The sequence below is a fragment of the Syngnathus floridae genome, chromosome 2 (genome assembly GCF_059516105.1).
Source record: "Syngnathus floridae isolate MCC-2025c chromosome 2, RoL_Sflo_1.0, whole genome shotgun sequence".
NCBI classification, from domain to species: domain Eukaryota; kingdom Metazoa; phylum Chordata; class Actinopteri; order Syngnathiformes; family Syngnathidae; genus Syngnathus; species Syngnathus floridae.
Genome location: NC_142414.1, coordinates 6,413,750 through 6,435,571, shown reverse-complemented (window position 1 = coordinate 6,435,571; position 21,822 = coordinate 6,413,750). Strand labels below are relative to the sequence as shown.

General features: G+C 44.8%; 1 protein-coding gene across 6 annotated transcripts in view; it reads left to right on the top strand.

Moving 5' to 3' along the window:
- LOC148401394 (ERC protein 2-like) overlaps positions 1–21,822 on the top strand; it is a 118,437-nt gene that overhangs the window by 65,070 nt on the left and 31,545 nt on the right. For all 6 annotated transcript variants that reach the window (XR_015853178.1, XM_088356562.1, XM_088356572.1 and 3 more), the window contains 2 exons: positions 13,296–13,443; positions 16,712–16,876. Coding sequence is in view for 5 of the 6 variants with exons in the window: in XM_088356562.1 (XP_088212688.1) it covers positions 13,296–13,443; positions 16,712–16,876 (313 nt within the window). In the remaining variant the exon portion in view is untranslated. The remainder of the gene's footprint in view (positions 1–13,295; positions 13,444–16,711; positions 16,877–21,822) is intronic.

Here is a 21,822-nt window from a genome sequence, read left to right as displayed (position 1 = left end):
CAGACAGACAGACAGACAGACAGACAGACAGACACTTTATTGAAGCGTTTGCTGATTTGTAGAAGTCGTCTTTGGAAAATGTCATTACTGCTGAGATTCACATAAATTAAGTATTGCATATTGATATTTGTTTTTCCCCCTACCTTGTTATATCATTACATTAGTCAACATTGAATTTGAATCAGAAATTGCTTGATGTGTCCCATTGTTGGAAGCATCTTTAACTGAAAGTAGAGCCTATTGATTGTAGGAGGTCCAAGTAAAACAGTCATACCGATTCTAATCCAGTTCAAAGGACAGTGTGCAATGTTGTCCCCCATCTGCATTCATACACACGAAGCAAAGACCTAGCTTGTGTTCTTATGACCACATCCGTTGGTTACATAATCGCCTCGCTTGACAAGGATTGCCTGGGATGTTTTTCATACGGTAAGACCCAGATACTGATCTGTCCGTTTACCTCAAACCACTTTTTAAACTAAACAAGAATTACATTGTCAGGATAGTGTTATCTAAGAAATTGGTGAACATGCGGCTAGAAATTTGTGTGCATGTTGTTGCGTATGTCACAGTGGCCCCAGGAAATAAGTGTGGTGGCTTCCCATCCCACAGCATGTAGGCTGCGGTTCGACTGCGGTCCGCTGCCAGGTCCTACAATTGGAGCTCCGAGAACACACTGAGGATTCGGGAGTCCGGACCGGTCTTTCGTCGTCTATGTGCAAACACGTGCAATTTTAGTGAAGGTCTACATGCTTCTGTCATGGCACTACTCCAGGTTGGGCTTTTTTCACATTATATTTCTGGGCTTTCTGGCCTCATGTCAAGAGTTCTCAGAAGATTCCCAAGCTGCAGTTAGATGACCAATGTGCACAAAATAGGAAAAGGCTCGAGGAATGGCGAGCAAGGAAAGCAAGGAGGGTAATTGAAGGCTTCAGGGTAATACTTAGACCAAGGATTGCTGTTTCAATGTGTTTGTATAACCTCTTTGAACTTAATATTTTGACCCACTCTGGATACCATGGATCGGAATATCGGGCAAGAAAAAGGCCCAAGATGAGATGAGGCAGTTTTTTCGTTTTTTTCTTTCTTTGTCATTGACACAGATGAATAAGGAATTTTTATTGGCTGTCAAAGAAGAGTGATACTAAATCTTAGTTTAAATGGCCCTACCGGTTGAGATCGAAATTGAAAGTACTATATTTGATTAGAAATTATGCAAAGTTGAAGATGGTACTTGTTGCCCTTGTGTATGTGTATTCATTACACGTCTTGCGTATTATTACTTTGACAGCTATACTCAATTTTGACTGAAATACAAAAACATTATAATGCATGCTATACGTGAATTTATGTAAAAGGCAGTCTCTCTAGGAAGTCGGGGGTTTACTGCCAGTCATATCATAAGCTTCACTTCCCTGGTGTCCAACCAAGATTTCTCGATTTATTTATGCAGGTTTACATACAGCCGAGCCTTGGCTGATCCTCTAAGGGTCATACAATGAACCTGGAAGCGAGAGTTGCTGTATAATAAAAGCACCAGCTTTGGGTTTTACGCTTATTTGCGTTTCAAGATCACTATCGCAATCTTGACATTTTTGCTTCAGATGATGGAGTCAGATTCAGGATGTATTTGCCATGAGGAACAGAGACAACCTGGCTCTGTCCCAAGTGTAAAAATAAACCTACCAACACTTTTGCTGTTGAAAAATTACAGTAATATGTTGTGTCTTGCCCTTGTCTTGCATGTAAGGTTGGATATGATAGTTGGAAGAAATTACTGGCCACTCTTTATTTTTTTATCTTGCACTTTTTGGTTGTCTGACTGCTTTTGGACATACTGTGTATCGTTACTTTGCCTTCAACTAAATTGAACCCTAAAACTTAAGCAGGATACGGTGATATTCAAATGTAGTCCACGCAATTATCAAATTTGGCACCGTTCAGTTTTTATTTAGCTGTGCCTTTCAAATAGAACAGGTCAAGCAAAGCATATTGTTTTTTCTAACATCCATCTGTTATCTATACATGTATAATCATTTTTGTCATTTATATTGATCCTTTAATCTCACATTTGATTGTTTTCCCCCTCCAATTAAACACATTGAATTGTTCTTAAAGTCCTTCCGTATATCTTGGTGTGTATGATAAATATTGTCAATCGTTGAACCCAATAGTTTAGTTTGGGACAAATGTTAGAAAGCACTCGCTGTGTCGTTAATCTGCATTCGTACACACAAGGCCACCTGGTCCCGCTCTGTGTTTGTGTCTCTCTATCTTACTTCCCCCCCTGGAATGCCCCGGTGGCCCGTCTGGTCCTGCTCATCTCTGGGAGCAGTCAGCCACCTCTCCTCGTCCCTGCTTCCACTCTAAACATTTGGCTACTTTTGGCAGATTTGTTGATTTTTGTCCCCTCATGTTTTCCCTCTTGTTGCTGTAAAACTGATACATACCCTTTCAATTAGACCAGTCGGTCAGAGCACCAGTGAGAGAGTGGGAGTGAGTGGAGTAAGTGGGTTGTATATTTTAATAGTGAAGTGAAAACACACACAAACTGGCCCAGTTCTGGGGGAACCATCTGTTGTCATGGATTTTTCTTGGGAGCTAACATTCTTGTCTGAGGCACTGGATTACTACGTAATAATTGCTCATTACTATATATAGTAATATAGTAATGAGCAATATATATGTATATATATACCGTAATTTCCGGACTATAAGTCACGTTTTTTTTTCATAGTTTGGGTGGGGGGCGACTTATACTCAGGAGCGACTTACCGTATTTTCCGGACTATAAGTCGCTCCGGAGTATAAGTCGCACCAGCCATAAAATGCCCCAAAAAGTGAAAAAAAAGATATATAAGTCGCTCCGGAGTATAAGTCGCATTTTGGGGGCAATTTATTCGACAAAATCCCACACCAAAAACAGTCATGAACGAGCAACAACAGGCTAAACGATAGCAACAACAGGCTAAACGATAGGTATGCTAACGTGACAAACACAAACAAAGAGCTGAGAACGGGCCTGACGTAACATATAGAGTGATTAAGGACAACTATTACATAAATAACATGTTTATAAAACCATCAGTGTCACTCCAATTCATTAAATAGCAACAACAGGCTAAACGATAGGTATGCTAACGTGACAAACTCAAACAAAGAGCTGAGAACGGGCCTGACGTAACATATAGAGTGATTAAGGACAACTATTACATGAATAACATGTTTATAAAACCATCGGTGTCACTCCAATTCATTAAATAGCAACAACAGGCTAAACGATAGGTATGCTAACGTGACAAACTCAAACAAAGAGCTGAGAACGGGCCTGACGTAACATATAGAGTGATTAAGGACAACTATTACATGAATAACATGTTTATAAAACCATCGGTGTCACTCCAATTCATTAAATAGCAACAACAGGCTAAACGATAGGTGTGCTAATGTGACAAACACAAACAAAGAGCTGAGAACGGGCCTGACGTAACATATAGAGTGATTAAGGACAACTATTACATGAATAACATGTTTATAAAACCATCGGTGTCACTTCAATTCATTAAATCCATCGATCGTTCTTTGTCAACAATGGGTGCGCACGGCTGAGGACGCTTGCATTTCAAAATATTCCACATATTCCACAGGCTCATATAACGATAGATAAACTATATTTCAAATAACTATAATACAAGCCAATAATATTATCAAACCATCCGTGCATTTTAATTCCATTAAATCCATCGATCAAATTCCTCGTCCTTTGTCAACATCGCCGCGCGTGCGCCCTGACGTCAGCCTCGTCTTTATTCCACAGATCTACTATATAACTATATTGTAGCGTTAACAAAGTACAAGGATAGACGTGGGTTTGGTAAACGGCTCTTTATTAAACAAAACAAACTTCCAAGCGTGTGACGGCGTGGACTTCCAGACAGACCGGGCGTGCGTAATGGCCATGTCCGAGCCCCGCGCACCGTTCGCGGACAACCACTCGGCCGAGCGCCGGCCCCCGACTCAGTAGAGTCAGACCGGGTGTGCGTAAAAGCCATAATAGTTTTTCAAACCTTCTATGTCACTCCAAATCCTTAATTCCTTCAAACTCTTTGTCCTCCGTGTCACTTAGAAATGATCACCGCTAATGATGTCCTTGTGTGGGCACGTTTGTATGTAAACAACCGCCGCGCCGCGCTACTGACGTCACTTGAAATAGTAATCCATTGGTACATCACGGTTCTGCAAACTTTCTTTCTGCTGCTCGATTACTGTTTTCAGCTGCATATTTTACAACTTGAAGTTTGGAACGTGCAAAATATGAGTTTCTTTTTGGTGCCATTTTTCTTAAGCCCACCCAGTTGATGAGTCACGGCCAACGGTGAAATTTAGAGCGCCCTCATCCAGTTTCGTCTGAAAATAAATTTTTTTGGGTTGTTTTATCAAAGTCAAAGTCTGCTTTATCGTTGATTTTTTTTTTTTTTTATATACTAAGACACGCAAAGAGATTGAAATTACGTTTCCACTATCCCTTGGTGAGATAGTACACATGTGCATACAAGCAACACAAAAAAAACAAGAAGGCACAAACAATGAATAAATAAGAGTGTTGAATAAATGATAAATAAACAAATAATAATAAATAATAATAATAAATATAATAGGAGCAAAAATGGAGCAAGTGTACATACAGCAGACAGTGGACTTGGATATGGTGCTTTAAAGTGTTAATTGCTTTATTTGATGTTTTCTCTATTTTTTATGTTTTGAATATGTTCAAGATAAAGATATAAAAGCATGTGAAGTGATCAACTATACTAAAAATAACATGGGAAGTGGTCAACTATACTTGTAAGTGATGTCTTAATGATCAAGTAAAAATTTGTGAAAAAAAACATATATAAGTCGCTCCTGAGTATAAGTCGCCCCCCCACCCAAACTATGAAAAAAACCGCAACTTATAGTCCGGAAATTACGGTATATACCGTATTTGCGGGTGTATAAGTCGACTCGGTGTATAAGTCGACCCCCTAAAATTTGACGGAAATTTACGATTTTATGATATATCCTTTGTATAAGCCGAGCTCAATTGTTGCATTATATTAAACTTCAAAATTCAATCAGAAATATGCGAAATTTATTGACGAAATGTGTTCAAATTCCGGGAGGCCGTGCGCATGCGCAGTGGCCGGAAATAGCTCCCGCCGAGCGGATCGGCTGTTTATAAGCACCGCGGAGGAGATCGCGGAGCCTCATTCGACTTCCAGCGGCCGGCGAGATCGCGCACGCCGCCCGGCACCACCGGGAGGCCGGAAATAGCTTCAAGCCGAGCGGATCGGCACTTTATAAGCACCGCGGAGGAGATCGCGGAGCCTCATTCGACTTCCAGCGGCCAGCACACTCGCGCACGCCGCCTGGCACCACCGGGAGGCCGTGCACACGCGCCAAGTGGCCGGAAATAGCTCCCGCCGAGCGGATCGGCTCTTTATAAGCACCGGGAGGAGATCGCAGAGCCTCATTCGACTTCCAGTGGCCGGCGAGCTCGCGCACGCCGCCCGGCACATCCGGGAGGCTGTGCGCACGCGCCAAGTGGCCAAAAATAGCTCCCGCCGAGCGGATCGGCTGTTTATAAGCACCGCGGAGTAGATCGCGGAGCCTCATTCGACTTCCAGCGGTCGGCGAGCTCGCACACGCCGCCCGGCACATCCGGGAGGCCGTGCGCACGCGCCAAGTGGCCGAAAATAGCTCCCGCCGAGCAGATCGGCACTTTATAAGCACCGCGGATGAAATCGCGGAGCCTCATTCGACTTCCAGCAGGCCGCGCACTCGCGCACGCCGCCCGGTTCAAATTTTCTAAGTGCAACGCACAATGAGATGCATGAGGAACGGCCTTGGTTACCATCACATTTGAAGCGATGAATACGAAGTTAAATTTTATGACTCGGTGTATAAGTCGAGGTCGATTTTTTTCGGTCGATTTTGGATCGAAAAAGGTCGACCAATACACCGGCAAATACGGTATGTTTTTTTTCACAAATTTTTACTTGATCATTAAGACATCATTTACATGTATATTTGACCACTTCCCATGTTATTTTTAGTATAGTTGATCACTTCACATGCTTTTATATCTTTATCTTGAACATATTCAAAACATAAAAAATAGAGAAAACATCAAATAAAGCAATTAACACTTTAAAGCACCATATCCAAGTCCACTGTCTGCTGTATGTACACTTGCTCCATTTTTACTCCTCTTATATTTATTATTATTATTTATTATTATTTGTTTATTTATCATTTATTCAACACTCTTATTTATTCATTGTTTGTGCCTTCTTGTTTTTTTTTGTGTTGCTTGTATGCAAATGTGTACTATCTCACCGAGGGATAGTGGAAACGTAATTTCAATCTCTTTGTGTGTCTTAGTATATAAAAAAAAAATCGACGATAAAGCAGACTTTGACTTTGATAAAACAACCCAAAAAAATTATATTTTCAGACGAAACTGGATGAGGGCGCTCTAAATTTCACCGTTGGCCGTGACTCATCAACTGGGTGGGCTTAAGAAAAATGGCACCAAAAAGAAACATATTTTGCAGGTTACAAACTTCAAGTTGTAAAATATGCAGCTGAAAACAGTAATCGAGCAGCAGAAAGAAAGTTTGGAGAACCGTGATGTACCAATGGATTACTATTTCAAGTGACGTCAGTAGCGCGGGGCGGCGGTTTTTTACATACAAACGTGCCCACATAAGGACTACCGGCATCATTAGCGGTGATCTTTTCTAAGTGACACGGAGGACAAAGAGTTTGAAGGAATTAAGGATTTGGAGTGACATAGAAGGTTTGAAAAACTATTATGGCTTTTACGCACGCCCCGTCCTACTCTACTGAGTCGGGGGCCGGCGCTCAGCCGAGTGGCTGTCCGCGAACGGTGCGCGGGGCTCGGACATGGCCATTACGCACGCCGGTCTGTCTGGAAGTCCACGCCGCCACACGCTTGGAAGTTTGTTTTGTTTAATAAAGAGCCGTTTACCAAACCCACGTCTATCCTTGTACTTTGTTAACGCTACAATATATATATAGATCTGTGGAATAAAGACGAGGCTGACGTCAGGGCACACGCGCGGCGATGTTGACAAAGGACGAGGAATTTGATCGATGGATTTAATGGAATTAAAGTGCACGGATGGTTTGATAATATTATTGGCTTGTATTATAGTTATTTGAAATATAGTTTATCTATCGTTATATGAGCCTGTGGAATATTTTGAAGTGCAAGCGCCCTCAGCCGTGCGCACCCATTGTTGACAAAGAACGATCGATGGATTTAATGAATTGGAGTGACACCGATGGTTTTATAAACATGTTATTCATGTAACAGTTGTCCTTAATCACTCTATATGTTACGTCAGGCCCGTTCTCAGCTCTTTGTTTGTGTTTGTCACGTTAGCATACCTATCGTTTAGCCTGTTGTTGCTATTTAATGAATTGGAGTGACACTGATGGTTTTATAAACATGTTATTCATGTAATAGTTGTCCTTAATCACTCTATATGTTACGTCAGGCCCGTTCTCAGCTCTTTGTTTGAATTTGTCACGTTAGCATACCTATCATTTAGCCTGTTGTTGCTATTTAATGAATTGGAGTGACACCGATGGTTTTATAAACATGTTATTCATGTAATAGTTGTCCTTAATCACTCTATATGTTATGTCAGGCCCGTTCTCAGCTCTTTGTTTGAGTTTGTCACGTTAGCATACCTATCGTTTAGCCTGTTGTTGCTATTTAATGAATTGGAGTGACACTGATGGTTTTATAAACATGTTATTCATGTAATAGTTGTCCTTAATCACTCTATATGTTACGTCAGGCCCGTTCTCAGCTCTTTGTTTGTGTTTGTCACGTTAGCATACCTATTGTTTAGCCTGTTGTTGCTATCGTTTAGCCTGTTGTTGCTCGTTCATGACTGTTTTTGGTGTGGGATTTTGTCGAATAAATTGCCCCCAAAATGCGACTTATACTCCGGAGTGACTTATATATGTTTTTTTTCACTTTTTGGGGCATTTTATGGCTGGTGCGACTTATACTCCGGAGCGACTTATAGTCCGGAAAATACGGCAATATGCCAACAGATTCAACTTTATACTATATATATATATATATATATATATATATATATATATATATATATATATATATATATATATATATATATATATATATGGTATATTAAGGGCTTACTTGGATTTGACGAATAACTTGATGAACTACTTGGATTTGTCTGGCCAACCCCGTCCCAACAATATTTAGCAATCCTAGCAATAATCGAAAGTTTGCAAACTTAGACACATTTCTATGAGATGGCCTTCAACTAACTTGTAGTGGCCGATTCGGCCGGAGTTTGTTTTGTTCTCTCTGCCCACCCCCTCCCTGGCTGGGGAGGGGGTTAGGTGGCGCAAAAGCTGATAGCGTCTAGCTGGATTCTTGGGGACCAATTCAAGATGAGGAAACTGCAGCTCAACCTCCTTGAAGACACTGCCAGGACAATCGAGGGCACCTCCGACATCCATTTTTTCATTGATTTTCATATTATGTATTACTTGTGCCCTCTCTGCATCCATTACAACCTGGTGATCCTGAAAGGGGGATCCTTCCATCTGTGGTCCCTTCTCAAGGTTTCTCATTTTCCCCTGGCAGGGTTTTTTTGAGTTTTTCCTTGCCCTTTTGGAAGCTTAAGATCAGGGGATGCTTTGAGAATAATTGTCAATTTTTGGCTATGTGAAGCCCTTTGAGACGGTTTGTGATTTAGGGCTATACAAATAAACTTGACTTGACTTGACTTGACTTGACTTGACTTGACTTGACTTGACTTGACTTGACTTGACTTGACTTCACTTCACTTCACTTGACTTCACTTGACTTCACTTGACTTCACTTGACTTAGATTCTGGCTGGACCTAAGTAGCTTAGCACTAGCAAGGACGAGGCTAGCATAGGGGCATGGATTTCAAATGGGACCAAATAGAAAAAAAAATCATCCTGAGTTCTTCTGTTGGCCAAGGTATGGTCTATAAATAATAGTGTCAGTCAACCATGTCCCTTCTCATGTCCTCTGCTTGTGCTCACCACAGGCAGACTGATTAGTTACACCCTCCCTCAAGCCACCATTACACCGCCAGCAGCCCACGCTGCAGCTTCACACTTGCAATCAAGGAATGGCCATAAAATCCCCATGGAATGTCTCAGCAGAGCTGGACAGTTAAGCAGCGGAGTCTTGATCACAAATTAGAGGAGCTTATAATGGATGTTCTGAGAAGTGATATTAGTAGGCTCCCCGTGATCTTGCCGAAGGAATACATCACAGTTTCATGGAAGACATGAAAGCGCAAACGTGCACACAGACAAGCTAAAGTGTGCCGATCTCAGGGGCAGTATTGATGGTTCCCTAGGGCATCCCATGAACGCATCTGTTTCTGTCCGGCTGACTCTCCACACTCATAAATCCAAGTATGTCATAACATGAATTATAAACACATCTCCCTCAACTGTGACGCCAAGGAAAAACAACGTGAAGAGCGCGGTGCTGATTTAGGAGAGCCTCGGACTCTTAAATCGGTACATTTAAATTTTCTTTCACTCCTCTACTCCCATCCAATATTCTGGATATTTGAATAATATTGAACATTTTATTCGGTTTGTTTGGCTCTTTCCTAACCATCATTTTTTCCAATTTACCTTATGACATCTGTCAAAAGCAGTTCCACAAGCCACGGTGTCTTCATCTCCTCCACCTATCTCCTCATTTGTCATCCTTTTGTCCTCAATACCACCCCTACCTCGAATCTCCCTCCTCCCTTTTTTCTTTACCTTGTCTATATTTTCTTTCCATTTCTGACCTCTCCAACTCCCTTTCTTTTCGCCTCCCGTCACCCGGTCATGTACTCAAACCATCCATCTCCCACCAATGTAGATGCCGAGGGTCTCAATATGTCCTGGGCCCATTAAAGTTCAATTGGAATCACATGTTGTACTTGAACTAAGACCTCCCCCCCCCCCTATAAATAAGATGTCAGTCATAGCTACAGTATATGCCGGCCATTTTGGGGACTTGCATGCACGCTTAAAAAACCATGTACATTCAGCCATGCCTACGTTTTTACCCAATAGCTTTTATCTAACGGACTAAAACAAGAAAAACTATTGTAATTCTGAAGGCTCTGCAGCAGGATTTATCTCGTCTCTTATTACAATGCCTTATGACTTTTGAGTGCACAGGGTCTGACTTTTATTAAGATCGATCATGCACTTGTCATGACAACAACATTTCATCGTCACCCTTTTTTTAGGGAAAAGGAAATGAAGATCATCCATTGTTGGTCAACGACACGCTAATTGTAAAATGAACAGAGAGTGAGACCAAACTTTTAGAAAAAAATGCTTGCATTTGTCTTGTGTGTCAGCCGCATGATGATGTTTTTTTTTTTCTTCCTTATATTGGAGGCCAAATGGTCACTCAAATGAGTTTGATTCAAAGGGCATATCATCACATGCATTCAGTGGACACACATTCATTGAGTTTATTGGCTGGCTAATCATAATGATGATTTTATTGTTTTAGGAAGACATCAGTCAGCGTAGCCCGACAGGATCTCTGTGAGTGCACCCCACAGCGCTGTAATCTGCTGAGCTCATTTACAAACTGGAGGGGACAGGGCAGCCGTTGATTCTGGGGTCCGTCTCAGAGGGTCCGCGGGGTCAATCAATAACGAAACAAATGCAATTCTACAGAGAGTGAGCTTGGGCATGAACCCGATGCGCTTGAATCTTTACAAGGTCCAGATGTGTTATAGTCAAGCTGTTACATACGAACGCATGACATCATGATTTTCTTTTTTGCAATAAATCTATTTTTAACTGGTAAAAAACGTTTTTCTTTTTTCGTTTTACAAGCCATTTAAAAGACATCTTGAGCTACGGCTGTGTAGCAATATTAAATGAATCGACTCAGTGGAGGTCAGAAAGACGGATCTGTGTTTTGAGGAAGAGTTCTCCGATAAGATCAAGTTATCTTTCAAAACTGCGAAGCTTTAACCTCATGATTTTCTTTTGCCTTCCACAACGTGAGTCTCATGACTGGATTGCTGAATAGAATAATAGATTTGGTATGGAGGTAAATCCTCTCAAATTTTGAGTTGATAAGCTTTTTAAATTGTGCTCAAATGCAGAAAACATAGAAAGATGAGCTTGATGAAATGAAGGGTCGTTCAAGAGTTTGAATCTGACACTTAGCTTTTGCCTATCATTCATTTAAAAAAGATTAAAGCCATTTTGGATTCTGAAATCCGCAGCACTGTAAAGCTAAAATTTTGTACAGTACATTCCACCAGTCTTTCTTGATGACCATTTAGTAGCGAATAGTCTCCATGGCTTGAGTTACTCATATTTACTCAAACATTTTCAGATCGTAAAACTTTAACGACACCGGCACATTATTGAAACGTGGTCTGGTGCTGGCTGGGTTTCACTTGAAAGCACATGGGCCAGTGCAACGTAGCTCCGTATGTGCGCGCGTTTGTGCGCGTTCCCATTACAGTGAGCAGTAAAAGGAATAACAGCCAAGGTGTGGGGAGACGAAAAGTGTCACGTCAGAGCCGCTGCGTGATTAATGGTGTGATTAGCCGCGCCGATCCACATGTCAGAACACACACCCATGCGCACACAAATACTGGCACGAATGGGAGTAACCATGTGAGCGCACACAAACACACAGCGGCCTATTAATGGTCTTGAATGGGAGAATCCAGATGCGGCGCAAGGATAATTGTACTAAAAACACCAAATGTAAAGTCCCGGGCCAGCGAGACTTTAGTCGGGGCTCAGTGTGTTTATTTTTGCAATTGGGTTATTACTGCGGGAACTTAAATCATGGAATAAAAACACTCCAATGCAGGTCAATTTTTAATTGAGCCCAAAGTGCAATTTGAATGTGCCCTCTCGCTTCCTCTTTCACTAAACTCAAGCCACACATTACCTTCCATTGACATGGTCCTGATTACCTCCGTCAAGGAGGTTACAGCTTCATCATCAACAGATGCTGTTTTTTTGTCTGTGAGCATATATAATTTAGAACTATTACTAAGGTTTTGGATTGCAGGAAAATCCACCGGCGACCCCATTCGTGTAAACACGACTGGGAAAGAAAGAAAAAAAACTTTGGATTTGGACCCAGTTGCAAGCGACACCACATCCATCAGTAGACGTTTCTTGTCGCAGCCCCGTCAGTCACATTTCTCAACTGATGGGATTCTATTTGTTCAAATTTAATAAAAGGCAACTCTTGATTACTGTAATCAATCAACCCAGAATCCCTTCTTAAGCCTAATATTTATCACTAGCCACTGGCACACATAGATGGTTGGATGGATAGTTTATTTCAATAGTGCTTAATCGCAAAAGAGTCTCAAATGGCTTCATAGGCCAACAGTTGACACTGATCAATGCCATTCCGTGGTCAAAATAGCAAAACAGAGCAAGGAAAAACATCCCCATAAGAACAAATTTGTGAAACAAAGAAGAAACCTCGTGTGTACAAAGCAATGTCTATAGAGCATCCTTTGGTGGGTTTGTTGCGTAACAACTTGAATGTCCTGAGTGCAACACCATCAAACAGAGATTGTGAGACAGGCTCTCCCATCCAAGATCGTTGTCCTCTAACCTCACCAATTCCCAGAGGTACACTAAAATCTTGTATAAAGTCTTCCTGTAATAGCAGAGTGGTTGGAACAGGAAGTTAAAAAGGAGCAACCAACTCCGTGTTTGTGTCCATCGTCATCGAGGTAGATGACTGGTGTGTTTGTCATCGCTGGATTCACAACATCCAGTTTATTTGATGGAATAGGTTTGGGATGTCATTTCCTCCGGATAGTGGGTGTAGTTTCGAATGTCGGCCCGTCTGTGTGTGATTTCGCTTGGTCATTCTGCACCTGTAGACACTCACAGTATTTGTACAAATTGAGTGGGAGTGACACAGGAAAGATGTCATTGCCCCCCCCAATGCTCCTCGATTAGGCTTCATTTCGTTATTACCTGACCGTGAGTCACACTCTGATACCAGACCATTTAGCAAACCACTTGAAAGACGGCTGGAATGGAAATGTGGAAAGATCTGATGTGACGTCTGTGACATCTGTGTACCTAAAAGGGCTTGCTAAATGTTTGTTGGTGCCACCACTAAACTGAATAGTCCATCTTTTTAAAACTGTATGTTTGAACCATGTCTATGTCTTTCCCCCAGGCAGCAGGCTTTACTGGCAGCTATCAGTGAGAAAGATGCAAACATAGCCCTTCTGGAGTTGTCTCCCTCGAAGCGGAGAAAAGCTCAAGAGGAGGTGATGGCTCTAAAGCGGGAGAAGGACTGCCTCATGCACCAACTCAAACAGCAGGTACAACCGGCACACAGTCCACAGAGGTTTGAAAAATGTGGCGGACATACAGCCAATGTGGTCGGAATGGCTGACTGGCATGCGGATGATGTGGAGACTCGCCTTGTGGTCACAATTTAGGACATTGTGGCTTTGTAAATCAAAGCGGAACGACAAATTCGAACCTGCTGCGGATGGCCGGGCCGTGCCTGCAAAGCAGCCTCACGGGCAAACTTTGTACTTTTAAACCGAGAACAGACAGAAGTTAATAATTTCTTGTAAACAGAATTGGCTCCTCCGCCTCCAACCACATTTTTGCGCTCAGTCATCACACGGCAAACCGAGCAGGGGCTGTGGTTCTGCGTTCAGACAAAAAAGGCAAATGATCACTCAAAAGTCAATATTACAGTCGTGTTTTTGCAATTAGCTCTTTGTAACGCAGAACAACTTTTGACTTATGACGAGTCATTAGCGAAGCGTCCTGTCTGATACTTGTCTGGCCTAACAGATGTTAAATGTCATCACCAATTTCCCAGAGTGACCTTTTTTGTTCAGTACAGCCCAACGCTAGCCGAGGTATGCGGTTTATTAGGTTCTCATCAAACCACATGGCTGATGGAACCCAAATGAACACTAACAATAATGATCTAACAACAGGGAGTCTGCCTGCGTCCTGAATCAGAGGGCCTTTCTGGGAAACGCGGTGCATTTTAAAGTCAAAAGATATAACGGGAGACATGCACCCACCTACGTACATGTTTGTTTCTGCCTTGTAAACAATTGCCAGGCACTGCACTAAAGAGATTTCAGGGAAACTTCATTATCTGTTTATCACCATTGCATTCATCGTGTTTTCCAGAGGTTAGAGCATATGATGAGATGGGCGGGCGGGATTTGCAACATTGTGATTGGGGCTGTAATCAACCAAAGAAAAATCATATTGTCCGTAAATTATGGTGTGTTCTTAAGAGTGGTTCTTACGATTCTGCGTTTTCTTTCATGAGACATCTCCCAACACGCTGCACACTGTCTTTGCACCCACTGAGATATGTGAAGGATAAGTTGCCCGTCTCGGATTGTCAATAGCAAATGGTAGAAAGAAAGTAACCGGGAAATGCCAAAGAATTATGGGACTCGAAGGAGAAAGGGATCTGGAGAAGCAGATAGATTTACAGATAGCTCTGCCCTGTCTGACCTCTCCATCAACCACTTTGGGCATATCGTTTGTTCATGTTTGTGTGTGTCACAGTCTAAGATCAACCTTGCATTCTTACATCCATGTTCCCCTTTGAGGTTCAAACGCTCATACTGACTCACACACACATAGAAAGTGTAATGTTTAGACTTCCTCTGGAGACTCAGAACAAATATGTCCCCTTGTGGGATTTCTCAACCGAGTGAAAGATGGCCAAGCATTAGTGAGTCTTTAAAGCTGAGAAACCATATATTTTTACTCATACCCGAATCTACATTCTCGGACTGAGAGACTGAATGAATCATCCATCCACACAAAATGCGACTCTCCGTTGTAGAAAGATGAATTTTGCCCTTTCAGAGGTGCGCCATGAGCTGGAGCCAATGTAATACAATCGGTCTGCTTGAAGCTGGGTCACTGTGTCTTAATTACTCTGACTGGGAAAAATGTGTCATGTTGGGAAGGAATGCGCACACACACGCGCACACACACACGTATGCACTACAAACAGACCTGATTAAACAAATGCAGAAAGCGCTGCTCAAAGACTTGTTCAAGACTTTCCTCAGTTGTTTAGTACATCACAAATCGTTTCATGTCTCCATGTGTTAATGTAGTTGTGTACTAATCAGGTTAAGCTTCAGATTTAGTCCGGGTTTGACCCAAGCTTTGGGTGCAGCTGTGATCTGAGCAGTGATATGTTTACACCAACAGCTGCACTCTGATACACATGCTAATACATCGTATAGCCAAACAGTTGGGAGATCTGTTGTGGTAGCGCAAATCAGATCTGCCCAGCCAGTTGCGCTACTTGATTCTGTTTGCGCGCACTCGATTCACATTAAGGCCTGAATGCTGTTTCAAATCTGTTTCAATCTAGGTTTTTCATTGAGGAATTTTGCGCAAAACAAATGTAATTCCTGAAAGTTTGATTACTTGTTGAAAGTTGTAGAGTGTAATAACAACTTGAATGAACTATAATGTAATTCTTGAACTTTGATGACTAAAATCAAATCAGACCTGACAAGACAATGATAGAATGGTTCAGCCTTGATGAAAGGATGTTCCTCGTCTGTAATATTTATCTTTACATGGACAACTTTAATTGTCCCTGTCTCAATGGCTGCCAAAGTGTCCACTGTGTAACTGTTGCCCCGCCCAGTCACGCCCGGGAGTGTCAACACCTGAGGTCAGGAAGGAGGGCCAACTTCAATCTAGTCTTTAACCACTTCCTGATCTCTATGAGATCCTTCCTACTCCTCATCCCTTTTACCCCTGACTATGGTGTCGAGGTTCTGGCCTTATCTAAGTGGCTCTCCTCCATTTGAATGGCTCAAGCTCTTTAATATGAGCCACATCCTCTCTTGTGATCCCGCCTGCCTCATTTCCTCAGTCATTAGGCACTCGCTGCTTATCTCAGCAGCTGAGTCCCTGGGCTGTTTCGACCGCCGGACTCTCTTTTAATTCAACAAATGCGACTCCATTTTGGATTACAGATGTGCTGATATATTGTCTTTGAATCCTCTTCAGCCTCAACACGATTGCACCGTCAGGTCTGAGCGCTACACTCGGGGGAAGTATTTTCAGCAGAGTTGAATCTGTCAATACATCTGCACCCACTCTATCAATGTCTATCTCCCAGACGGACTTCACACAAGCCAGCCTAACGTCCATCAGTACAGGCTGTTATCTCTCTTGGGTGCAGAAACGTTAAACACTTTCTTACACAAACACTTTCAGGAATGCCATTTTTAGGCAGCCAGAACGACAGATACTTGAGCATAATTTCTAGGCCCCGGAATTTAAAACGCAAGGGCGAGAACGTCTGCAGCCTCAGGCTTCGTACAACGCTCAGTAACTTTCCTCACTGCCGTTTGTCTTATCCTTTTAAGTGGTACTCTGTGAAATGGATGATATTTGACAGACTTATGGTGTTTCCATCAGGCACTTTGACTTAGCCAACATATCACCTGTCAAGTGTTGTCAGCACTGCTACTTTTTACCTCTTTGATAGCTTTCGACATGTTCTACCCTGGAGAAAGGCTCATCAGCAGCCTGATAGCCCAATTGTTTTGTGTTCTCATTTTTTGGCAGACTCAGAGCAGAATGAAGATGATGGCGGATAACTATGAAGAGGAACGCGTCCACCCTCAACATCATCCTCACCATTCTGTCCACTTGCAGCACTCGGCAAATGTACATCACAGAAGCCACCCGAGAGGACCCCTGCATCCCAACCACAGATCCCCGATGGACCAGGTCAGTTTAAATGGCCACGTCAACACACATCGGTATCAAGTTCACATTTTTATTAACCACACGATGACAACACTTCTCTAATTGTGTTCTTCTCATTTAAAGTTGACAAATTTTGGATTTGTACATGACATTAGTTGAAATTATGAAATTATTTCATGACCTACTTTTTTCCAGTCTGGTGATCATTACCAGACAGACCTGAGGCAAGACTAATTGTGTCTGTTTGAATATCATGCCGTACCTCATAGCAACATGACAGCATTCAGCACTTGAGTGCTTGCATCACTTTGGCGTTTATCCGAACACAAACTGTAACATTCTGTTAAATATTACATTTTCATTCACTATATGATACATTGTAATGCATTTTATTTTGCATGGCATTAAGAATGCAGTAGAATATCTCAAAGCTTTGACATGTGGAGCCCAAACAGTGAAGATAAAGTATGAATGACTTTTTGGAAGTTTACAGTGAATACCTGGGGATATCCGTGAGCCAAAATATCCTTGTCTGATTTGATATGCGGTTTAAATATTTCAAAATTGATTAAATGGTTCTGAAACTGCTGACTAAAGTGGAGACAAATATGAAAAATAGGGGATTGTCCTTCAAGATTCGGCTGAGGACTGAATATGAATATGCCCATTTGCATTGCTGCATTTTGAATTAAATGTATTGATTGTATAATATTATGATATATGGTATTTAGCATTGATAACTATTTGTAACTATTAACCAAAATCCAAAATTGGCATCTATTCCCAAGCCACGGTCTCACAGCCCGTTATTTGGGCAAGTCGTTACCATTTAGCGCTTGTGTAAGGCACACGCACTTTAAAAACAACAGAAAGTCTTGACAGAGGTCAGCCTATCACCATGTGGCTTTTCCTCATATCTGCTCTTTCACCCCAAGGTTAGGACAAAGCCCCAAAGGAGCAACTATTTGTCTGTCTGTGTGTGTGTGTGTGTGTTACTGTGTGCGCGCGACGGTGTGTGTGTAGGTGTGAGTGAGTGTGTGTGTGTGTGTGTGTGTGTGTGTGTGTGTGTGTGTGTGTGTGTGTGTGTGTGTGTGTGTGTGTGTGTGTGTGTGTGTGTGTGTGTGTGTGTGTGTGTGTGGTGCTGATGGGGTATGTCAGGTCAAGCAGTCTCAGCGCAGGGACTTGTGTGACATTCAGACTGTTTTGCCTTCAAACACAAGACTCCACACCTCCTTTTATTTCTCTCTTTCATCTCGATGATTCATGACTCTGTTTGTTATTCTTCACCATGGTCTACTACACTTCCCATCATTCTTTTTGCTTCCCATCAACAATTCCTGGAGTGGCGTAACCATATTTATTGATTAGTTCATAAGACTCTCACATAGCTAGCATCGAGCTCAGGTCACACCAAACAGTTGTGAAATAAAAACTGATGCAAAATTGTTTCGGCCCCTAACAACACAAAATTATCGCTGATGTTTGCAATCAGTCGTCAGAGTACCTAAAGCCATATTACACTGTGATTTGACAAGGTACAGGTGAAATATAATTGATGGAGACAAGCACTGGAAATGCGTTTATCCTCCTGAGATATAAGCCAGCTCTGAGGCTCAGCAGGAAGTGTGTGCGCTTTGACAGGCGTATTCGTGTCCATGTTGTTTTCATTTAGCCATGCCAGCTCCACTGCCAGACACTTGGCAGCAGGCCCTGAAGGAAATAGAAAACATTCTTAGTGTTTATCAAAATCTGAATTGCACAACCCTTTCTTTTAGGTTGTTTCTCTGTTTTTTTTTTTTTTTTAACGAGTTACTTTCTTTAGATCTGTGAGAAATTGCACATGGCACTCTTGATTGTTTGTGTGGGAGAATGTGTCCGTCTGTGTGTTTAACCTGCCAGAATGTGTTAAGGATCGGACAGTACAGCCAAGTGCGTAACGACGGACTTTATTTGAAGGGGATGATGGGAACAGCTGGCGCTGGAGCGGCGATCGGGCTGGAGAGGACAACGATTCTGCGAGGGTTTCGAGTAGTCAAACGAGTCAATTCTCTCTGGGATTGATGAGCGAAGCAGCATCAAGGGACAGACTGGCACTCGGGTCTGCGCTGGCGGCGCTGATATAGCGCTGTCCATGAACCCGTGGCAGGTGACGGTGATCCCACTGACAGGGGGGCGTGGCCCCGTCGCAGGAGGCACCAGCACGTGACAGAACCCCCCCCACAAGGGACGGCTCCCGACGTCCCCAGGAACCGAAAATAACAAACAAAAAAAAAAACTAAAAGGAAGGCAATACTCCGGGTGGCCAGGTGGAGGGGTCAGCACACCGCTGAAGCGTCCGACACCTCGCCAGACGCAGGATCGGCGGGCGCGGGGGCAGAAGACCCCGGTACCGGTGGGCAAGACCACCCTGGACCCTCACCCCTGGTCCCCCCGTCCCTCCTCGGGCGCCCGCGCCGAGCACCCGGTTGGTCCGGATGACAGCGATGGAACTCCGTGATGAGCGAACGGTCGAGTATCCAGCGGCTCGGAATCCAGGAGTGGTGCGCGTCGTCATAACCCTCCCAGTCCACGAGGTATTGTAGGCCTCGACCACGCCGCCGCGATCGGAGCAGGGAGCGGACAGCGTAAGCCGGGCCCCCATCGACGAGCTGGGGCGGCGGCGGAACGGGCGCCGGCGCCAACGCGCTTTCATGGATGGGCCGCACACGGGACACGTGGAACGTGGGATGAACCTTCATGGAGTCTGGAAGGCGCAGACGGACTGCGGCCGGGCCAATCACCTTCTGGATAGGGAACGGTCCAACAAAGCGGGGCGCCAGTTTGCGGGATCCCGCTCGCAGCGGCAAATCCCGCGTCGAGAGCCACACACGCTGCCCCACTCTGTACTCCGGAGCCGGCGTCCGGTGCTTGTTCGCCTGGCGGGCGTAGCCTGAAACAGAGCGGAGAAGAGTGGCCCGGCCCCTCGCCCAGGCACGATGACAACGGCGGACACAAGCCTGGGCCGACGGGCACGCCGCACCACGCTCCTGGTGGGCGAACAAGGGTGGCTGGTACCCAAAGACGCAGTGGAAAGGCGAAAGTCCCGTGGCCGAGCTGGGAAGGGAATTGTGAGCGTACTCTACCCAGGGAAGCTGTTGGACCCACCCGCGCTGGTCTCCGGCGGCCATGCATCGGAGAGACCTGCCCAGTTCCTGGTTCAGGCGCTCCGCTTGACCGTGGAACTGAGGGTGAAACCCCGAGGAGAGGCTGGCCGTGGCGCCGAGGAGTCGGCAGAACTCCGTCCAGAAGGTGGAAGTGAATTGAGGTCCTCGGTCTGACACGATGTCTCGTGGGAGACCGTGGTGACGAAACACCTCCCGCACCATGATGGACGCTGTCTGCTTCGCAGATGGGAGCCTAGGCAGAGGGATGAAATGCGTCATCTTGCTAAAACGGTCTACCACCGTGAGGACCACCGTGTTTCCCTCTGAGGGGGGGAGGCCCGTGACAAAGTCGATCGACAGGTGAGACCAGGGACGCTGGGGAACCGGCAAGGGTTGAAGCAGCCCGGCCGGAGGACGAGTAGGCGTCTTGTAGCGGTTACAGATTGAGCAGGCTCTGACGTAGTCGCTGGTGTCCACTTGCCAGGTGGGCCACCAGAAACGCTGTGCCACCACGTACCTCGTGCGTGCAGCGCCGGGATGACAGGCCAGGCGTGAGTCGTGCGCCCATTGCAGCACGGCCGATCGCAGGCCTTCAGGGACGAACAGGCGACCCTCCGGGCAGTTGCTGGGGCCGGGTTGATCGCGTGATGCGGCTTCCACTTGGCGTTCGATCTCCCATGTAAGAGCCGCCACCCGAACCGAGCTCGGGAGGATAGTGGGAGGCGGACCCTGTCCCTCCTCCCCACCAGGAAACAAACGCGACAGGGCGTCCGCCTTCGCGTTACGGGAACCCGGTCTGTAGGAAAGAGAGAACTCAAACCGGTCAAAGAACAGAGCCCACCGTGCCTGTCTCGCGTTCAGTCTCTTGGCCGATCTCAGATACTCCAAGTTGCGGTGGTCGGTCCAGACAATGAACGGAGTGGTGGCGCCCTCCAGCCAATGTCGCCACTCCTCCAAAGCCAACTTGACGGCGAGGAGCTCCCGATTACCGATGTCATAGTTCCGTTCTGAGGCTGACAAACGGCGAGAAAAGAAGGCGCACGGGTGGAGACGATCGTCTTGGCGGCTGCGTTGAGACAACACCGCCCCGACACCCACGTTCGAGGCGTCCACTTCGACCACGAACTGTCTGTCGGGATCGGGAACTCTGAGGATGGGAGCGGATGTGAACCTCCTCTTAAGCTCCTGAAATGCCTGTTCTGCCCGTTCTGTCCATTTGTATGGAGAGGCGGGGCTGGTAAGGGCGGTGAGTGGCGCGGCCGCCGTGCTGTATCCACGGATAAAACGGCGATAAAAGTTCGCGAAACCTAAGAATTGTTGCAGCCGCTTGCGTGTCTCGGGAACAGGCCATGACGTGACCGCCTCCACCTTCCCAGGGTCCATCTCGATGGATCCCTCACGCACCATGTAGCCGAGGAATTTGACAGAGGAGGTGTGGAACTCGCACTTCTCTGCCTTCACGTAGAGCGAATTCTCTAGGAGGCGTCGCAGCACCGCCCGAACATGCTTGATGTGCTCAGGAAGCGAGCGGGAGAAGATGAGGATGTCGTCCAAATAAACGAACACAAATTTGTCCAGCATGTCTCGTAACACGTCGTTTATCAGCGACTGGAAAACTGCTGGGGCGTTGGTGAGCCCAAACGGAACCACCAAGTACTCGTAGTGTCCGCTCGGGGTGTTGAAAGCCGTCTTCCACTCGTCTCCCTCCCGGATGCGGATCAGGTGGTAGGCGTTGCGAAGATCCAGCTTGGTGAAGATGGTGGCACCCTGAAGGCTCTCAAAGGCGGAAGAAAGAAGAGGCAGAGGGTATCGGTTCTTTACGGT